The sequence below is a fragment of the Crocodylus porosus genome, unplaced genomic scaffold (genome assembly GCF_001723895.1).
Source record: "Crocodylus porosus isolate Cpor-Errol unplaced genomic scaffold, CroPor_comp1, whole genome shotgun sequence".
Taxonomy (NCBI): Eukaryota; Metazoa; Chordata; order Crocodylia; family Crocodylidae; genus Crocodylus; species Crocodylus porosus.
In genome coordinates, this window is record NW_017728911.1 from 39077970 (window position 1) to 39100124 (window position 22155).

The 22155-nt window shown below is 42.9% G+C and overlaps 1 protein-coding gene across 4 annotated transcripts in view; it reads left to right on the top strand.

Annotated features, from left to right (window-relative positions):
- The window catches only part of PIAS1 (protein inhibitor of activated STAT 1), an 88037-nt gene that overhangs the window by 59907 nt on the left and 5975 nt on the right, over window positions 1-22155 (top strand). For all 4 annotated transcript variants that reach the window (XM_019533865.1, XM_019533864.1, XM_019533866.1 and 1 more), the window contains exons 3-9: window positions 4827-4911; window positions 5658-5705; window positions 7674-7764; window positions 9006-9140; window positions 12735-12840; window positions 15245-15318; window positions 21851-22011. In XM_019533865.1, coding sequence (XP_019389410.1) covers window positions 4827-4911; window positions 5658-5705; window positions 7674-7764; window positions 9006-9140; window positions 12735-12840; window positions 15245-15318; window positions 21851-22011 — 700 coding nt within the window. The remainder of the gene's footprint in view (window positions 1-4826; window positions 4912-5657; window positions 5706-7673; window positions 7765-9005; window positions 9141-12734; window positions 12841-15244; window positions 15319-21850; window positions 22012-22155) is intronic.

Genomic DNA, 22155 nt, shown 5'->3' on the forward strand with positions numbered 1-22155 from the left:
AGGACTGTCAGTTGCTTTAAGTGTGCATCTTGTTCGGTGCTAGCATGCATGCGTGTGCAAAATCCCACTCTTGGACAATCTGGGTGGGTATTTTTCAGGGCATTTGCAGTGAAGTGTTTGGACAGCACAAGTTAGCTTTAAACTAGCTGGCTAATACTGGTGACAGTTGAGCTATGGCAGCATGGAGCTTGGAGTGGCCTAATTTATCCCGTCAAGACGTCTCTGGTAAATGAGCCTGTGCTTTGTTCTGTACTGCTATGTACTCCTAAACTGTTCCAGCTTAGGAAGTGTTTCGGGTAATTACTCTGATTTGCTGAAGTACGTTAATTTTACAAGCTTAAACTCTGTTAGTAAAGTGCACGCCAAATTGTACAATTAGATATGCTTAAAGTTAAAATCCTTTTTTTTGGAAGGCTTGTTACACTTCAGAGTTGAGCGGGTCACGAGATGTGGAGATCATGTCATACTGTGTTGGCCTCCATGCTTCTTGAGGCACTTACTTAATTGACATACTGTTTTGTGTGTTCCTGCTCATGCTGATGACAGTGAATGGGCTGTTTTGGGGGGTTTTTTGCTGCTGTATCTGCCAGGGTTTCTGAAACCTTTTAAGGTGCATAGTGATTCTTGCGCCAACTTCCTGTTAGTTCACAAATCCTTTTTTGCATCATTCCTGTGACAGCTAGAGTGATTGCTTGCTGAGGAAAATAGTATTTGGAAAATATTGCATGTGCATTTTTAATACAGTTTTGCAGCTGGGTGTGGGGAGAAGAGCCAGCAGCATGTGATCAGGCACATCTGCAGATCCCTGGGGACCACTGGTCTATCAACCTGCTGACTTCGGCTCACAAATATGGAGATGGATGGGTATTCAGTTGGTAGCCAAATATAAGAAAAATCCTTGGAAATTTTCCCTTTCCATTCTTCTGGAACATAAACTAAAAATGATGGTTAAAGAAACCACATTTTTGTCTTGTGTGTTTTTTTGTTTTCCTGCATGTTAAACCTACGTAAAGCTCTTACAAACCCTAAATTGGAAACAAACAACATAAAGATTTAGATTTCTCTGTCGTTTTGGTCAGATAAATCTTTTATATATATTTACTATTCACACGCGCGCACACGAGTTTAAAAGGTGATGGTTTCTGTTGATTTAAGTATTTTGGAGCTATATTAGTTCAAGCAAGGGTATCCATTATCGTTAAAAATACTCCTAAGTTATAGCACATGGAGAAGTTTGGCTTATGGGATCTCTCATGTCAACAAAGAGGAATGTACTTCTACATTTTCTTCCACATTGTAAGATGTAATATTTATTCTGGCTGCATTGGGAAGCACTAGGATCGTGTATGCAGAAGACTTGAAGTTATGTTTCAAGGTCATGAGTCTTTGTGCTTGGGGAAAAAAAACTAAAATTTTTACATTTAAAGGTAACCTAAAAAGAAGAAGTTGGGGAAATCATTCAAACTTATGGCCATCTTTGCTGCTTTATGAAGCATAAATACAGTCTTACATATTTTGATTTTCCCCCCTGGCCCCCAGCCTGCTATCACATTCTCAGCCCCTTCCCCATTAGCCATTTAAATCCCAACTAGACTGATGGCAATGCTGCAAGAGCCAAGAAAGTAGAAATTGGAGTAAGAAGAGATTTTTAGTCGGGCTGTTTTAGAACTTTGTATTGTTAACACCTATTTAACTTCACTGAATAATTACATTTTAAATAAAGGAAGCTTTTGTTAAACATTCAGCAGCCTTATCCTTCAGGGGCTTCTGTAGCTAATAGAGACTTGAAATATGTAAGGTAAATCAGACAGTAAATTGAAAATATCAAAATGGGAGTCACTCAGGCTACTTTTATGGAGAGGCGAGGAGGGGGAAGGGACATGCATCTTTTTTCTTTTTAAAATTCTCCTTTGTAGGTCAGCGTATTGGATATGGTAAGTGGCCAGTTTTGGGCCAAATACATATAATATAGGTTTGGTGTCTCTGTAGCTGGTTTGCAGATGATACATGTAGAATTTGTTTACGCTGTGTTTTTACTTGCCCCATTCTTAAATTGCCCTAGGCTGGGATCTTGAGCCTTTGACTAGAAAGTGCTAGTGGGTTTGGAGGGGCAGGGATGTATTCTGGATTTACTTTGCGAAAGGATTGGTGGTGATGGACAATGTCAGGCAGATGGGATTCATTTGCAAACTGTTAGATTGCTGCTATATGCTGTTTCTTCCAATCCTGATTGGGACCTTTGGACATACAATATATTAATAATGTCCTTGCTCGAATCCATGCTACCTCTTTAAGCATACGGAGTATATCCTGCACAAGGGTTGTAGAGGAAGTGGCTTGGCCTCAAAGCCAGAAAGTTAGTGAGTGAGAACGAACAGGAGGTTTTTTAATATACCTTATTTCATGGTGTATAAATTGAAGTTTGAACTCTAAAAATTTACTCTTAAATTTCCACCTTGACTTACACACTCTATCAGTGCTTCAGCCAGCACCCTGCTGCACAGAGGCAACATGCTGGTGGGCTCTGGGGATGATGGATCGGGCCCTTTGGGGCTTGGGCAGCACATAGCCAGCCTGCTGGTAGCCTGCCCAGCCTGGCCCAAGTGGTGCCACCACCATGGAGCAAAGGATCGGGTCCCCCACAGCTCAGGGGCTGCCTGGCCTGGTGGCAGATTGCTCCCTGGCTGTGCGTGTGCATGCACGTGCGCGCGCGCGCGTGTGTGTGTGTGTGTGTGCGCGCGCGCGTGTGTTGGGGGTGGGGGGCGGGCAGGATCAGGCACTTCGCTGCTCCTGCCTCCAGCAGGCTCCTGCAGCCGGAAGGACGCCTGGCATTGCCTGGGAAGGGGCTGGTTTGCCTTGGGGACAGTGTGGGGTGTCGGGAAAGGATGGAGGGGGAGGCTGGCTCTGCCTGATACTCCTAGCCTCCCCTCCCCCCCACCTGATGCCCCATGCTACCCAGGGGGTAAGCTGGTCTCTTCCTGGGTGGCACCAGGCATCCTGTTGAAGGCAGAAGCAGCACCTGCTTTCTTTTTTTTGGCAGAGCCTGCAGCACCTTACCCCCGACCCCAGGAACCAGGGAGCCCCTGAATGGCAGGGGTCTGATCCTTTCCTCCTCAGGCCCAGCCAAGCAGGTTGCCAGCGGGCCATGCACTGCCCAAGCTCCCAGGGACCCAATCCAACTTCCCTGGAGCCCGCCTGGGCGTCCAGTGCCTAGCGCACAGTCCCCTCCTGCCGCCCCCTAGTGAGGCGGGGTCAACTTATACATTGGATCTACAAAAATCCTAAGTTTTGTAGAGCAATATGGGGTTGGTTTATAGTGTGATGACTTATACAGTTTAAAATTACAGTATATAAAATTTAGTGGCAGTTTCATAAGTTGTTACCATTTACATGTGTGTTTTTTATCGTTGCCTTTGTTGATGGTTTATATGCAAATGTTAATTGTTAAAAACAAGCAAACTTTCTAAGTGAGATTTGGGTTTCCCAGTTTGCCCTCCCCCGCGTGCTGTTCCTCAAGAATGATGAATTAAAGGCTTACAGTAGAAAAGTATAAAATTATTGGTTTCAAATACAAAATATTCTGAGGCTGTGATACAGACTGAGAGCAGAGAGACTGAACGCTGAGCCTTTTTGTCATAACTTGCATCCTGATATCGTGGTGATGAGCACAGGAAAATGTCCAGGGGGATTTCCTCATTAAAGTGCACGGGAACCTACCACTTCAACAGCTGCAGGGTTGGAAGAGCGTGATCTGCAAGTGGTTGTACGTAACCTCACGGTGGTTCTCGCAATATCCGGACACGCAGCGGATGGCAGCTCTGCCCCAGCTCCGGACCACCCTGTCGCCCACCGCCGGTCCCCCGAGCAGCTGCCCTCCCCTGCCATGCACCCTGCCAGCACTGCTGGGGCTGGTTTCCAGGGAAACGGTGACCCTGCGCTGTCATGGCTCTGCTGCTTGTTGGGTCTCCATGGAAACCGACCACAGTGAAGCAGGCTGGGGCTGCTGGGAAATGGAGTCTGCTGTGGGCCTGATCCAGCGTGGGAGCCAGACTTTGCCTGTTCGAGCACTGGTGTCATGCTTGGATCGTTTAGGATTTCCTTTATTCTCCACCGGATGAATCTCTTGTTATCTAATGTGTTTTAGTACGGAGACCTCGTTACCCAAGGCTGGCAGGTTTGTTCTTTGAGAAATGAAACCCGACTAGTTTGTATGTAGCAAGCCGTCTACACACCACTGATTGGATGTGGTGCACAACACAGGCTTTCCTTTTGTGGCTTAAAAAAGAAATTGTGCGTTTTATTCAGCTGCAAATGTCGTATTTTTGTCTCTTGCACAATTGGCATACTTTTTACAGGCCAGTCCATGAGTGTGTTTCTAATGTGAGTTAAGGAAAACCTGGACTGCTAACCTTCCTTAAAAGCATTTTCACTCGCTTTGTATTTAAGGACCAAGCAGGTTTTAACAATGTTGAGCTCTTTGATTTCTCCAACACTGATAGAAAACTCTTTCTTTGCCTGCTGTATCACTGATGCTTTACAATTTTCTCTCGCGCCCTAGCTCTCTTGTGTTCCCTTGTTTCTCCCCTCTGTCCCCCTGCCCCGATTAGAATATCTGGTTATTCTCTTGTATTTTATTCTTTCTTTTACTTTAATTTATAAAAGCTTAACAAAGACAACTACCTAGTCATTTTTTGAAATGTTCTGAAAACTAATAACATATACATGTAATACAGTAACATGGTTGGTGTAAATATATTAATCTGTTTTAAGTTTATTCTAATGTGTGATGTTGCATTTTAAAGTAATGTTCTCTTGTTTTCTTTCAGCATCAGATAATAGCCAGCGCTTTCGAGAAACCTGTTTTGCTTTTGCATTGACCCCGCAACAGGTGCAGCAAATCAGCAGTTCAATGTGAGTTTCCATAAATTCCTCAGCACAGTATTTCTCAGCTCTGAAGCTGGAGCAGTTTAGTTAATAGTAACCTTTTAATAAAATAAAACCCTCTTCTGACATCCGGAAGCGCTTGGGATTTCACAGAAGGCATGAGAAAGGCAGTGGAAAAAATCGCCATCTAAATTGAAGAGATGGAAGCTATTGGCCTGATTTGTTTGTGGTGTTATATGTGAATGCTATGGACCAGGGTCCCAGAACAGAGAAAAAGGCCTGTTTGGGTGATGTGATAAGTCAGGTGAGGCATACGCACGTCACAGTGGCTCAAATACAGTTTCCTTTATAATACATAAAAAAACAAGGAAGTTGTTGAGTTTAGATGTGACCTATATAATTGATTTGGATATTGTGGGCCTCAGGCTAGGGATGAATTTTCAGGAGCACTTTAACAGAATGGAAGATGATAGTTTGACAGACCAGAGGAAGGAAGGTGCTTTCCACAGCAGCCCCTAGGCCTGGAGATGTGGTGCAAGAAAGAAGATGGTGTAACTGCTCGCTCAGGACCCAACCTTGCACCTTCTCCAATTAGCGGGAATCTTCCAGTGAGTTCAGTGGGCACTGGTTCACAGCTGAGCAATCTGGTAAATCCCCGGTTGGAGGACCGTTTCCTCACGATAGATGAAGTGCTGTACATTTTTTTGGAGCATTAATGCTTTTCAGTTGTTTTTATGTGACCCCTTTTAATCTATTTGTTTTGTCTTTTCTAGGGACATTTCTGGGACCAAATGTGACTTCACAGTACAGGTCCAGCTAAGGTACAGTATCCTTACAGTACATATGGGGACTAGTGGGTTCCTGTATAGATAGAAAATGTGATTCTTTGTTACCAAGCTTTCCCATTTGATGTTTCATAGTTGGTAGGGTTGGAAGGGACCTGAGCAGATCATCAAGTCCGACCCCCTGCCATAGCAGGAAAAAGTATTGGGGTCAAACAACCCCAGCAAGGTGTTCATCTAGCCTTGTCTTAAAGCCCCCCAGGGTAGGAGCCAGCACCACTTCTCTTGGAAGTTGGTTCCAGACCCTAGCCGCCCTGACCGTGAAGTAGTGCCTCCTGATGTCTAATCTGAATCTCCCCTCTGCCGGCTTGTGACCATTATTCCTGGTCACTCCTGGTCGTGCTTGGGGGAACAGGAACTCCCCCAGTGCCTGGTGGTCCCCTCGGACTAGCTTGTAACAGGCCACTAGATCCCCCTCAGCCTTCTCTTGTGGAGGTTCAGGTTCCTTAGCTTTTCCTCGTAGGGCCTGCCCTGCTGCCCCCTGACCATGCGAGTGGCCTCCTCTGGGCCCTCTCCGTGCTGCCCACATCCCTCCTGAAGTGCGGCGCCCAGAACTGGACGCAGTACTCCAGCTGCGGCCTGACCAGTGTCACATAGTGAATCATCTTTGTGTCCTTAGGTGAATCATTTTTGTGTTTTTCTGGAGAAATAAATCTACTCCTGTTTGGTAACAGTGGGAAAGGAGTCATAGGCAGCGGCTGGGTTCAGCCTGAGGTCTTGGCCTTGACTGGTGGTTCTGTGCTGCTGTCCTCCAGCTCCTTATGCACCCTGATAGGACCACAAGTTCCCTGTGCCTCCCGTTTTAGGTTGTGCAGATATCCCCTGCTTCCATTCCAGATCTGTTGTTGGTGTTTTGGTTTGGTTTTTTTGGTGGTGTTTGTTTTGGGTGTGTTTTTTTGGTTTTGTTTTTTGTTTTGTTTTTTTTCCAGGTGTCCAGGCTTCCCACAGCTAGTGGTCTAGAACAGGGGCATCAAACTCATTTGGCCCCATGGGCCGGGTGACTGTTGCAGGGCTGGTCTGTGGGCTAGGTAAACGGCACGTGGTTGGATCAGGCCCACCCCTGCCATTCCAGATGTCGAGCAGGGTGTGCTATACTCCAGGACATGTGCAGCATGCGGCACTTGCTCTGGCCTCTCTGGGACCTACACTGCATATGGTGCCCACCTTGGAGCTGCTAGGATCCTGGACTGGTTAGGGCAAGCATTGCATATAGCAGTGTCACTGGCCCCACATGTGGGCCCACTTCAGACCCAGGGGAAGCACCAGGGGCTAGGTAGTGGAGCTCTGCAGCCTGCACCTCTACCTTTCACAGATAAGTAAGCTTGGAAGGGGCCTTAAAAGATCATCTAGTCCAACCAAATCTATAACCTTGGTGCTATTAGTACCACGCTCTAACCAGCTGAACTAGACAGCAGAACTTTTTGCCTTCAGCTATTAGACTGATAGTGGAAATCTTAGTTGCAGCAGGTGGCCTGTATTACCTAAGGGGAAGAAGGGATTGTTGGAGAGGCAGCATGTGTTTTCTCCTCTGCAGAAACCTTAGTTTTTGGTGAGATGAGATGAGGCAAGGAAGGTACTGCATTGGGTGGAAAACTGGGCAGACACTCGAGTTGCCTGTAGTACGAATGTGTCTCTCTGGGTAGCATCTTTGTGAGACAAGGATCCCCAGGCTTGCTCAGAGAGACACCAGGAAGTACCTCATACTGCTTTGATCTGCTTCTGGGCTCCTTTTTGGGCCTTTTCTGGTCTATTGTTCCACATCACCGTACAGAACAACTCAACAGTTACTGCATCAAAACTGAGGGGTTCATTCAGCATATTGCACCTTCTCAATTTCGTTAAACATTCCCCAGATGGATGCATTTCTAGCAATGTGCAGTTCTTAAAGGTTATGCCTTTGAGACGTTCTTTACATACAAATGGTAATTTGAAACCTTTTGCATTTAGGTTTTGTTTATCAGAAACCAGTTGTCCACAAGAGGATCACTTCCCACCCAATCTGTGTGTGAAAGTAAATGGGAAACCATGTAGCCTCCCCGTAAGTAATATAGACTCTTACTACTATTCGTGTAGCCTGAATGATGCACTTAAAGATGCTTGTTTTTCAGTGGTGGATTCTCTTTCGATATTTGTTTTGACAGAGGGAAGGAGTTGATAACCGGTTGGTGGATGAATGAAAAATTGTTATGCAAACAGTTTTTGTTAAAAGAATAGCCAGTAGAACCAGACAAGAAACATGGTAGTAGCTGTTTATACGGTGGGGGTGGTTAATTGTCTTAATTGACTTTTGGGCCCCATCCTGCTAGTCACTGTAAGTTAAAGAAAAGGGACACTCTTGTGCCCTGAAGTGCTGCTGGTTTAGCTGTAAGTGGTGGGCTAGTTTAGCAGTAAGAAGATTGCCCCAGATGTGGGGGTGGGCAGTTAATTCTGCTGTGGTCGGTGCTTCTAGATGTCATGAAACTGAATTTTAAAGCTACTGTGAGAGACAAGGGGAGGGACTAAGGATGTGAGGACCTTAATGAACAGCTGAGCAGAGGTTGGGGCTCGGCCAGTGGTTTTCATCTTTTTTTCATTTGTGGATTCCTAAAAAATGTTGAATGGATGTGCATACTCCTTTGAATTTTAAGTGTGGATATTCATGTACTTTTGATTGATCATAGCCATCTTTTGTGGACCCCTTAAACATAGTCTGCGGAGCCCCAGGGGTCCGTAGACCATGGGCTGAAAACCACTAGTTTAGGTTTCCTAGCAATGCAACAAGCATTCGTGAGGTGCAAGAGTCTCAGATCAGGCTTTTCCTTGGGAATTTGAAGGTATGCTCTAGATTGGCTTGATCAGTGCTGCTTATTCTGAGGTCTGTAGGATTTGGCAAAGCCATTTGCACAGTTTGAAGGTCTGCCTGCCTTCCTTAGTGTGACTTATACTATAGAGTTAAAAGTACTGGCTTCAAGTCTTGCAGTGATTTGCAGAATGAAATCACTGGGCCTTAAACTGCTGGCTTGAATAGCACAAACTACTGAGGAAGAGCAGTGGAAGAAGGGTACTCTTCAGCATCACGGTGAATTTTGTTTGGTACGGTCTGAAAAATGTAACTCTACCAAGTCCCAAATGGCCTTAATGACCCTGGCTGGCAGATGTTAAACTTTGTAAACTTCGTTCAGAAAGTGCATAGGGTTGTAGGATCATAGGAATGTAGGCACATTTTGTTAAACAGGCATATTTGATTTAAAAAAAATAAATTACAGAATTTTTTAAGGGGAAAAATTGATTTTGTTTTAGGGCTATCTTCCACCAACCAAAAACGGTGTTGAACCAAAGCGACCTAGCCGACCAATCAACATTACCTCACTTGTCAGATTGTCTACGACGGTACCAAATACAATCATTGTTTCGTGGACTGCGGAAATTGGAAGAGTGAGTTATTTTTGGTCCTATCTATGTATTAGAAATGTTGTTTCCTACTGTGTGGTACAGTATAACGATAACATAATAAACCAGATTAATTTGGGGGGTGGAATGCTGGTGGAATAGTAAAATGTGAGCAAAGATTTCTTGCTTATCCTCATCACTCTTTTTTTTTAGTTGTTTAGCCTATGCCTGTATGTGATTGCTTGTTACTGAGTAGAGTAGATTAATCAACTGTGCAGTAAATGTCTTGACATCTACGCCTGCACCCCTATTAGGTTGGAGCAAATTAATTTACTCCTTGGCAGGATCGTACTTGTATATACAAGAGTCTGCTGTGGAGTAAAAAACTCCATAGCAGTGTGCTTGCATAGATGCTGTCTAGGGCTGTGCAAGGGTTTGGACCATGCTTTGGATCTGGAGAAGCTTCAGACACTTCGGTATCCGAAGCAGCATGTCTGGATCAAAGTGCTGGCTTCGTTAGGCTTTCCGAAGGGGTTTGGGGCTTCCAAAAAGCTTCGGAGCCACCTCGGAGATCCAGCCGTAGAGTATAGGGTATGTGTTACACCATGGTGGGGGGGTGAAAACTACAGGGGTAGTGGCCCCTGGTGAGGCCACAAAGCCTGCCCAGTTTCAAGAAGATCGGTGCAGGGGTTTGGGGGGAACTGCACCTCAAGCTGCTGACAGGCAAAACTCGTGACATAGATGACCCTGTGTGTGTTAAGGTGCAGCGGGCTGAAAACTGCAGGGATGGTGGCCCCTGCTGTGGCCACAAAGTCTGCCAAGTTTCAAGGAGATAAGTGCAGGGGTTTCAGGGAAACTGCACCTCAAGGTGTGGACCAGCAAGACTCATGACATAGATGACCCTGTGTGTTAAGGCGCAGCAGGGGTGACAGCTGCAGGGATGGTGGCCCCTGCTGCGGCCACAAAGTCTGCCAAGTTTCAAGGAGATGGGTGCAGGGGGGTTCTGGGGCCCTGCACCCCTAGCTGCTGACAGGCAAAACTCATGGCATGGGTGCTTGTGCAACTGACTGTCTTGGAGCAGTTGATTGTCTGTATTATTTCCTCTCCTTAGTCTGTGGTTTTGTAGGTGTTAATGAGTTAACGAGCAATGATTACCACCTAGAAAAACACAGACTAAGGAGAGGAAATAATGCAGACAGTTAATACAATGGCTGGATCCTAAGCTTGATCCAGTAGCTGCCTACTTGCACAGGCCAAATGCTGTCCTATCTGGCTGTGGTGCAAAGATGCTTCAGTGCAGGAGCTTTGTAATTTAACGCTTTCAGTTCTCTCGGCTGCATTAGCCATATGCTTTAATATTAAACCCTACTTTGTTTTACAGCACCTGTGTTGTGTTGTACACGGGGGAAGAGGTGATCAGTAATTTAAAATTATTGATGTTTCATTGGAAGCATTTAATTTATTTATTGTTTAGTACAGTTGTTCCATGAGACCCAGTCTTTGATCCCTAAATAGAGCATTTTCACATGTAAGTTCACGGTGAATGCCAGATATAAATAATAAAAAAAAAAAGAAATCCATGTTTGTAATATGTGTTTTATAAGCTATGACTTTGCCATCCTAGGTTATTCCAGAAGTCTTAAATATTTTTTTCTTCTCTTGGACTAAGTATGGACTAGAAGCCATGATTCACCTACACAATGTGAAGGAAAAATAGTGATATCCATCCTTGAAACAGTCAGTTAGACAGAATCACCCTTGTATTTTTGTCTTATCAAAATGGATTTATTGAGAAGCACTGCAAGGTCTCCCTCCTGCATACAGGATAAAGACTACATTTTGCCTAAAAAGAACTCAGTGCCAAACCTTTTTAAACATTCATGTGTGCTGGTTTACACACAGCAGAAATGCTTGCAAAGGTTGTTGCAAAAGCCTGCCCACTGGTGCAAATGCAAAGCTATATTTTTACAACTGAAAATGGTGATGTTCCTTTGTGAAGAGGGGAGTGATATTTTTATTGTGAATGTAAATGTTTTGCAAGGTGTCACAGGTGTGACTGAGTGTTTCCTGGAGCTGAAATTGCATGGCCCTGTCTCAAGAACTTTTAAAACTATGTTAATCAAAACTAGGAGAATAACCGTACATTGTGTTAGCACATCTAACAAAAATGATTACTGGTCAGATTTCTACCTCTTCCCCCCACAAGTATAGCTTCCTAATTCTTTTATTTCAAACTGACAGCCAAGCAGTAGAAATGCATGTATACGTTGGATACAAATTTGGAGTTGTTTTCTCTTTAAACATTGCACTCCATCCTCACCTGATAGAGCGTGCATTTATTCAAGGCAGAATTGTGGTTTCTGCTCAGTCTGTTTCTGAAGAGTTCTGTAAAAGTTGCCTTGGGCCAGTTCCTAGCTCTGTAGATTCAAGCTGTCTGTAAATAATTCCACTGTGTTAATTAGCATTTTTTCTAACTTCTAATTGAGGCATTAAATAAACAAGTTAAAGCAGCAGTGGTTTTTAATGATGAAGGAAGCATTTCTAGTAAAAGTAAAATTATGTAAAATGTGATGTGCTTTTTATCTTGTGAAGTATTATGGTAAAATATGACTTGGGTCTTTTCCTCACATTTGAGCCATATTCAAAAGAGGAATGAGTAGCATACTTATTTTTATGTGCACATAGTTGGATGTTCTTTTATAGGCTCAGAAGTGGAGAAGTACTATCAAAGAGCATTTTTAGTGTGCTAAAGCTACTAAGAAATGATAACTTTTTTTTAAAAAGCAATGAATACTGATAAAAGTTCAGACAGACAGTAAATATTGTACCAAAATGTTATGAATGTGCTCCCAGTGCTCAACATGAGAACACAATTATTTGTCCTTGTCACTTGTCCTTCAGGCTGCATGCGTTTAATATTGTGGTTCCAAAAAAGGCAGGATTCTTACCTATGATATGAATACCTTGTGTAATAACTGAAAACTTCAAAATCGTAGCTAGTCTTATTCTTTCAGCATCATGAGCAAAACCATATGTAGCCTATTGTCCTCTTTGTTCTCAGGCTTCTGTGAGCTAGGACAGTGTTGCAGTAACTAGGTTGTATGCATCAAAGCACAAAGAAACAAAAAGCCAAGGACGTTTTCTCTGTTGGTCCAAAGTTTTGTAAAAAATGTTACTTTTTTTGGGTAAAAATAAGTAAATAAATTTTAATTGCAACTCCACACCAACTTCAGCTTGCAAGATTCTTTTCCATGGGTGTCTAGATTTGCATTTCTTATATTATTTACACAAATCTAACTTACAGATAATGTCCCAGGTTACAGTTCTAAACTTAAAGTAGCCTGATAATTGTTGAGAAGTAATTAATTTGCTTTCAATGCGCGGGAGTCTTAGTGGGGTCGGTAACTACCTTTGCTTCTCTGCTGAAGAGTGAAATGGTGGTCCTTTGAACTTCCCTGCATCAGCTAAGACATACTGGATTTTCTTGAATCTGAAAATGTTGTGCCACCAAGTAGCGTTTATTTGTTGTAGAAACCAAGTCCCTACAATTGCACAGCTTGTTTTTACAGTGTTTATGCATATTATCTTTGTTTGGCTTAAAACAGCTTTGACCTGACTTTCGTTGTTTTTGTTTTCTAGAATTACTCCATGGCAGTCTATCTCGTCAAACAGCTGTCCTCTTCGGTTTTGCTACAGAGGTTAAAAGCGAAAGGCATAAGGAATCCTGATCATTCTAGAGCTCTAAGTATGTCTGTTTCATTCATATTTTTAACTAAAATCAAGATTCCTTTTATAAATATTATTTTCCTAAGTGTTTGTATTAGTGGTGAAAATAGCTACTTTTGTAAATCTAACTCTACTCCCTGAATCCTGCTCCCTTTGTTACTCCGTTGATTCACAAACATCCTGATTCCTTCAGTAATTGAAACTTCCAGTGGACTGATTCGTGTGCGTCAGGAGATGGGTAGCTCTGTTACAACATTGTACAGGCAGTCCTCGCACTTACGACGGGTTACATTCCTGGAAAAGGCGCTGGAAGTCGAAGCAATGTAGGTCGAATCTGATTTTCCCATAGAAACAATGTTATAGTAGGGGGTTATGTTCCTGACCAATGGCCTGATGCCCAACTTTTTACAGAAATTACCATTAACACCATATTTAAATCGACTGTTTAATCAACTATAAATGATTACAGTACAGCACAAAGCTTTTAAAATGTGCTGTATATAAATCGATTAAACAGGGCAATACAGTAACGAATCACACAAAACTGTATTTAATCAGAAGGTGAAGGAACACCTTCATCAGGGTCATGGAATTCAGAAGGGCTTCTTTGGGGAGATTTTTGGGGAGATTTAGGGTCACTTGGTGGCTTTTTAAGAAATTGATCCAGGTTTGTTTGTTTTGCTGCCCTTTTTATCATTGTAAACTTCCCTGTAGTGCCGTAAGTGCGAAGCTCCAGCGGCGTAAGTAATAACATGGGTGTAAAGGGCAGAGTGCCGCAAGTGCGAATGTCGTAAGCTGAGGACTGCCTGTACTGTGATTTGGTAACATCAAGGGTTCAACTTTGCTACTTCCATGTCTGTTTTCCCCAACTACGTGTGTTGCCTTTTGCAATTTTTTGTAGGCAAGCTTCATAGACCTTTCTTGTGCAAAGGATGAGAGGACCCATAGATTTGAGAATTCAAAGACCTTTGCTTTTATTAGGAGTCATCTGAAGGTTGCAACATGTCCAGGGGCACATGTCACACACATGTCTTGTTTGGGCTCTGGCTGATGGGTCCCTTGGGGCTCTTTCAAACTGGGGGGCCCAGGGTTTGGGCCCTGTTGGTGGATGTCTTAGGATGGCATCTCACATCAGCATAGCATAGGGTGAAGACTTAGGTTGACAACTTCATTCGTCTGGCACAGTGCAACTCTGTCGTGCGGGTGAAGCTGTAGTCTGTAGGAAGCAGCTTTCTTGGGGACCAGCCCAGGATCATGGAACGAACTCCCAAAGAACCAGGGACCAGCCCAGTCCTCCTTGCCACTTTCCAGTGCAAGTATTTTCTCTACCATTAACACAGTTGCTGTTCATAAACTTGGAAGTAAACACTCCAGTGGGCACACTGCTTCCCGTGGGGGCAGGGTGAAAGAACAGGTGGATTTTTTTCCTGTTACGTAATGGCTAACTGGAAGGCTCTCAGATGGCTAAGAGCACAAGAAGAAGTGTACATATCCTTGTTGGAGAGGGCAATACGAACCCCGGTAAATGCAGAGGACAAGTAACAGTAAATGCCCATGTGTTATCAGACTGTGCCCAGGTAATACTGTGTTTTGAGGTTTAAGCATACAGAAAACAAAGCAGTTCAGCGATGGTTTCCAAACCACTCTTCCCTCTCCTCTGCCCCACTGTACCTGCGGACATAAAACATTGTGAGCATGGTGAAATGGCCTTAATAAGACCAGCACTGAAAACGCACAGTCTGAGGAAGCAGTTAAGGTTTACAGAGCAAATCTAAGTTGGACTCACCTGGTGCTTGTATGTTTAAAACCTGATGGTTGTGTAACATGTTACAACTCACAGACAGAAATAAGTAGAGGGTAGGCAGGGGGTTTACAACAGCAGCGCTTATACTGGTCCGTCATCATTAAACCTAATGCCTGTCATGCTCTTCACTTTTTGTTCTGCAATCTGTGAATGTCCCTAAAATCATGGGCTCGCCCAGCGTCTATTTCAGAGGTGCAGAGTTGCTAGGCTACATGAGAATGTAATTAACTTGGCATTTTTAAATGGGCCAGTGATTGACTAATTACCTTGACACAGCTTTATTAGAGTTTGTCATTACCCAGGATGTAGCATTTTAACATATATACATAATCATTTCTTAGAAATGAAGCATTAAATGTATGCTTACCTGCTTTTTGAAGAGTTTTAAGTTGGTTTTTGCCTTTCATGGTACATCATAGACATTATTGGAGGGAAGAGTCTATTTTTCTTTACCTCTACAGGCTGAAGGAGTTGGCTACAGTATAATTACTGTTACTGATTTCCTATAGACATAGCCAACAGACGGTTTACAGCAGATTACTTTGAGCCTGTTTATTTTCTGCCTCATTTGGTGACATGCACATGACAAACTTTGTTTCTCTGTCTCTTAAAATGACAGTTAAAGAGAAGCTGACTGCAGACCCAGACAGTGAAATAGCAACAACAAGCTTAAGAGTTTCTCTTCTTTGTCCGGTAAGTGATGGCTCCATACAAATTGATTCTGGTGAAACTGAAGTGTTTCCAGCGTGATTGAGTTTGAATTAGTCCTGTTAAAACTTGTATTACTTGCGAGCTAAGTGTATCGGGACAAGATCCATATCATGGGATCTAGCTACACGCTTAAGCACATGTTTGATTTGAGCAAGCGAGTATTTCCATGGACACAGCTCACATAATTCATAGGCTTTACATTAAACATTTCAGCACATTGCTAGATCAGGCCTTACAGTGGATGGACAGTCTGCCTTGACAACTTAACTCTGCAGTGACTGTATTGTGCCCAGGCAGTATCAGCAATAGGCTGGCCAATCTGGGGACAGGATTACAGCAGATTTTTAAGCACACAAGTCCAAAACCATGATCCAGCTTCTGCTGAGCAGGTTTTTGAGAGAAGAAATCTTGGTCTCCAGTCCTGGTCCCTGGAGCGTTCACACATTGTAGTCACTGGATAGACAGATGTAGTCCAGAAAGGAGGGATCAGAAACAGATCTGCCACCTCCCACTTCAGTTCCTCAGCTGCTAGGCCACCAAGTCATGCCTCTTGCTTGCTTGCTGTCTCTGGATCCTGTGAATGTGAATGTGGGTGGGGGGTGATCTTGCCTGTCCTAATCCATGGCTTTATGTTTTGGGAGATGCGAGTGTGAGGAGGGAATTTGGATTGGAGCTCCCACTTCCTGGGCAAGCTCTTTAATCACAGAGCAGTGATATCGTAGATGAGATGGCGTTTTAAGAGAAGAAATGCTGCTCAGCTATTCCGAAGAGTTCTTGTTGCTCTCTACCCTGAAGAGGCAGTCCTGGGCTCTGGATTCTCCTCTGGGTTTTTTGGGCTGCCTGACTTGTCCTGTGCTTTGTACAGGGAAGCAAAGGCCTTTGGATTCCAGCTGTGGCCAGGTTCCAAAAATTAGGCAGTCTGGCACCCTAGTCTTTCTCTGCGTCTAGCTCGTCTGGTTATGAATTCTCCTTTGACCAAGCTCCTGGAGCCAGGGAATTTCTTCCTTTTAAACTGAACTGGATGTATACGTGCCTGCACTTCAGTGGGAGTCTGTAATGTCTCTGATTAAAGATGAAGCAATATTCCAGAGGATAGTAAGGGGTCAAAATAGGCAAAGTTGCCAAATTGGTGTGATCTTCCTTTTTAGGGAGCCAGTAGTGCAATAATCCTTCAGTTCCATAATTTAGAAATGAGATTAATGTACCAGAACAGATTTTTTTTTTTTTCCAATCAGGTGTTATCCAAGGTGGGAAGAGCTGGAAAATGCAGGAAGTAACCAGGCAGACAAGGTTCTTTGGGTGAATCTGGTATCTTTTTATTAGACCAACTCAAATAGTTGGAAAAGCTTTATTTGTGCAAGTGTGACTGTTCTGATTACCCTTAGCTGAGGGACACTAAGATTGGAATTATAAACTTGATTTTTGTTGTCTTTTAGTATCTTAATTATCCCATTAAATTTAACGTGTTTTTAAATACTTTGTGCTCTCTTTCATTGGCAAAGCGTCTTCACTGTTGCGAAAATTTTAAATTCTCTCACGAATAAGGATGCATCTGTTTCCTGATTTGGCTAGGTGCACTCAGGCCTGACGCTGCAAGGTTTCAGTTTTGAAAGCTAAATCTCAAGTATAAAGCCGACTTATTCTCTTCCCAGCAGAAAGCTTATTTGTCAGGTTACCGAATGTCCTCTTGGATTCTGACAATGTAAAGCTATTTTTTGGATGAAAAATCTTCACATTACAAAGAACAGAAGTCATATGTTATAGGAATATGTTTGTGACAGATTGTTACAGACTTAACTGCTGGATGTTTTTGTGATATTAATCCTCATTCTTCACTCTTTGCTGTGGATTTTTGCACATACCAGCTGTGACAATATTGAATGCTTAATTTACCAAATAAAATTATTAAGCAAGAGAGGATGCTGAGGTGTTTCATTTATAAATAGTAGAATCATGTTCTTAAGAGCTTGACATATCAGTTTGGAGGGTTGAGTCAGGAACACTGTTGTTAGATGCTAAAGTACCTTGGCAGCTTTTATTTTGATGAGCTTTTATGTATTTAAGGTTTTGTTGTTGGGACCTCCTTATTTTAAAAAATACTATCACTGTGCTGTCATGGTTTAGTTCTTTAAAAACAGTGCTCCTACTACTTAAAGACTAATTAGGTTCCCAGGCGAGCAACAATAATCATCTGTTAATGGGATCTAAATAAATAATTTTTAGGAGTTAACAGTGGTTGTATAGGAGTTCAGTCACTTCAATTAATCCGTATGCATCTTGGGGAATTACAGATGTTTATTTCAGGAGAAGTTAATTGCCTGTCACTGGTACTTTGGGTAGTCTATAGGTTTATAGAAGTTTCAGTTTTGGCTTTCTGAAATGATGCATCTGTTTGTCTTACCCCTTGGTATACAGGGAACTAACATTCCTTCACTTCTGCTGCTGCTTATTCAGCCTGATTACTATTAGAGCAGGAATAACTTCTCCAGTACAGCCTCTAGGACTGTAAGCCTCAGGATATCTAAATTAAAATTGTTTTCTGAAAAGGTTATTTTGGGGTAAAAATGAAATACCAGCCTAGTTCTGAGAAACAACTATTGTGGAATGTGTTTTACTTAGTCTGTTTCCTTTTTCTGCTTTACGCTTTAGCCTTTTCTAGCAGACGGAGCAAACTGAAAGTTTAGAGCAGATTATTTCAGGCCTGTTAATTTCTGTATCTTCCTGGTGATGTGTACATACCATGCAAGTGTTTGACTGTCATTTTTTTGAATGTGCTCATTGTTCAGCTGGGTTTCAGGTTCTTTCACTGTCCCTTTTTAAAACTTGGCCATTGCAAGTGTTAAAGCCCATGTTTTCTTACATGTACTGTAAAGTGGTTAATAAACAGATGATGGAGCTCAGCTGTTCTCAGCTTACAGCATTTATGGAAGAGAATACAGCTGTGTTTTAACCCCCTTGTTTTCAGTTTGTTAATGTGTATGCCATTGAGCTCCAGACGTTTTCCATGTTGAGTCAAGACATGAGAAATTAATGTGCCTTCATGGAAGACTCACTTTGAAAAGACTTATTTTCTCTCTACTGGCAGAACCAAAACACAGGCTACACAGGATGTATTCAGCTCTATGCGATTAAAAATTGTGGCTAACAGCCTGCTTCTGCAGCCTCTTAATTGCAATTATTTTTGTGCATGTATGTGGCTGCAGAAGAATACATTGGCCTATGCTTGAGTGAGGACTGCAGGTTTAGGCCCTGACTTGGAGAGCAAAATCAATTTTCTAAGGAAGCGAAGATGTCCTGTGTCTAGGTAGTGAGTTTCTGACCCTTGCCCCCCTCTGTGACACTAAGTACGGACCTGGAAGGAGCTGTGCATGCAGCCCATCTAGCATCACCTGTTAGCATCCAGCAAGCAGAGGAGCTGTACCTCTTTCATGAATTTGCATGAGGAAGTTTGAACGCACGCAGTGTTATATCTCAGAGCACAGTAGTTTGCAGGAAAGGACAAAATAAGAGGCTTAAAAATGGCAAATCCACCAGTTACTCTGTTTTCCCAGTGTTCTGCAAATTCTGAACTCAGTTTTCAGGTATTTTTGTGAAGATAAAACTGCTTTTACATTCACAGTGCAAATCAATGCCATGTTGTCTTGTTAGACTGAGGAGCGACACCAACCAAAACAACAGCAAGAGCAGTAATGGGGCTTTGAAAAAGATGTATTAAAAAAAAATACCAAAACAGGTTTGAGCTTTTTTTGCTTCTTTTTCTTTAGCAGTATTGACCCAGCTTGGCCAGACTGGAGGAGCTGACCCAGTTAAGGTCACCTGCCAAAAGCTGGGAAGAGAAGCTGCTGTTTAAGTTGTCTGTGTTGCACCTCTTGTGTCTTTACCTATATATTTAAGTATTATTACAGCCTACTGCTACCCATAAATTATAGGGGCAGGATGGATGTGTTCATGTTATTCTGAGGAGGTTTGTTATCTTGGTGCATGTGTTATGTATTAAAGAGTGACTTATGCACATTTTATGCCACAACACTTGTTAAACCACATAGCAGATATACATCTCTCTTATTTCCTGGGGGTTTTTGTGTCATAGTATGTGCTTTGCTGCTCTTACTGTTTTGTGTGCATCAGATGTAAGCATCCAGGTTCGGTCTCCAGCATAACACCAACTGGAGTTGGAGAATTGTATTGTTCCCCAAAGACAAATGAGCCATTGACCTACCATCTGGGAGAGACGCGTTTGGAACAGACGTAGATCAGGGGGACTTGCATTGTTGGGGGTTGACTGTAGGGCAGAAATAATGTGCTTGATCACGGGTATGGAGGGAAGGGTTGCCAAACATGTGGTATGTACAGCACTTCCTCCTGACTGATCCCTGGGCCAGCAGTATTGCAGACTCCCCAGGGAGCACCTTGCCTCCCCTCCCATCTGGTGCTGAGTCTGATAGTAATCAAAGGCTAAAGGGTAGAAAACTAAGCTAGATGAAGATGAGAGAAGCCATGCTATAGAGGAACATGGCCGAGAATGAGGGAGCAGGCATTTCAGTCTGCATGAAGGTTTCTGCCGATAAGCTTTGCGAGGGCTGTGGTGGACTGCAGGTAGAGCCTTTGTTCTCTGGGTGGTGGTTGCAGCTCCTGTGATAGTCTGAGAGTGAGTGCCATCCTGTGGCACCCACCCTGCACTGCTTGTTGCCAGTATGCACAACCAGGTTGTCTTCAGAAACCATCCGGAGCACAGTTTTGGCCACTCTCTTGCTAGGGAGTTGGGTGAATTTTTCTAAGACCAATAGCTCATTCCCATAAAAGTGCAGGTTTTTGGTCAACCAAAACTGTTTGACAACTTGCACGTAATTCAGAGAGTAGCTAAAAATGAAGAACTCTTAAGTATTGTGGGGCTTTTTTCAGACCTTTTATTTTGAAATAATTTGTGTAGACATTTGCCTAGTTGGGAAAATGGGAGGAGGTAAGCACTGCCCCCCCTGTAAAATGTTTTTCTTTCTGGTCAACCAAAAAAAGTTTTGTTTTTTTGTTTCATCAAGGAAAACTGGAACACTTTTCATTTCAGGTTTACCAAGAACAAAAATGTTTGGCCAGTGGACTGAAAGATAATGCAGTGCATTTAGCTGATCTTACTTCAGTGTTATAACCTGTAATAAATTGAGGCTTTTGGTCAACTTTGAATTATGAGTTAACCACACTAAGATTTTCTTGCCCTAAAACTTGTGTGTGATCCTGTGCTTAGCTTAAACTAGTGATTCTCAACCCTTTTGGGCTCAAGGCACCCTTCCCTAACTTTTGGGAATTGCGAGGCACCCAATTTCAAAACCTGATTTATCTGTTACAGAGCTTACATGCTTGCAAAGGGGCCAAGCAGGGCCAAGCCTGAGCCTGCCCTTATCTGGCACCTCATTTCTCTCTGCAACACCTTTCAAAGGATCAGGGAGGGCCTGATTGAGAATCACTGGTTTAGGACTTCATTTGCACTATTTTATGGAAAACAGTCAGCCAGCCCAGGCCTGCTCCAACTCCCCTCAGTGTGCTGCAGAGGGGCTGGATGGGGCGCGAGGATGCTCCAGTACAGGGCTAGCGGGCAGGTAGGCAGGCCCCTCACTGAAGCACTGTTGTGCCCCAGCCAGCCATGTCAGCGCCTGCATGTGCGGTGCTGCATAGTAAAAAAACTCTGCCATGGGATAGTTCTTGTGTTTACAAGTACTATCCTGCCTGCAGAGTTAAGTAGTTTCCTGTGGCCTAATAGGGTTGCATGTGTAGACACAAGATGTTTACTGCAGAGCTAATTAGTCTACTCCACAGTTAATGTCTTGTGTAGACATGCCCCATGTGTACCAATATTGCTTCACAGCATAGAAGATACTGTCTGTATCATCTCCCTGAATGTGGCTGTAATGAAGCTGTTTTGGGTGATCATTTTAGATGCTTTCTTAGCAAAACTATATAGGTACATATGGAGACCACTTGAGGGGGAAGTGCAGCTATAACAGAAGAACAGAAATACAGGGCCTTGATCCTGCAAATGTTTCTGCATGAGTTTGCTTCCGTGTTAAAGATAAGTGACTGAATTAGTATATTCAGGAATTAGGGCCTTGTATGTTAAAGTTTAGCTAATCTGTAAGTAATGGAAGAGGATGGACATAAATCTATAAATATTTCAAATATGAGAATGAGGAATTATATTTGCTGGCCCAAACATGGTAGCAAGTGATAAACAGGGGACTGACTTAGTATTTTAGGACAACAGAATAAGAATGAAGTGACTTTTCATTTCACCCATATAACTTAATTTTAAAACACTCTCATCACGTGCATACAAAAGGCAGAGTAAAATGGTATGTATGATTTATGTAGTGACTGGGACTTGAATTTGTCCAATACTTTTGTGGTTAGGAATTGAACTGTAGACAAAATTAAGCTTGCCTTTCATTAAAAAAAGAAAAAGAAGGAAAAAATTATTTCATACCATAACATTTCAATCTTACTTTTTTTCTCTGTCTCCTTAAAGCTTGGCAAAATGCGGCTAACTAGCCCATGTAGGGCCCTGACTTGTTCACACCTACAGTGTTTTGATGCCACTCTCTACATTCAAATGAATGAGAAGAAACCTACTTGGGTTTGCCCTGTTTGTGACAAGAAGGCTCCCTATGAGCACCTCATCATTGATGGGTAAGCAAAATGCAGGATACGTTTGTTAGTTCCTGATTATATGGGTACTGGAGTCATTTCGGGTCATCCAGTTGTGGTTCGTGCATTGGTCCCTACAAAGCTATGAAGCAGATTCTCCATAATTTAATATTCTGAAATAATTCA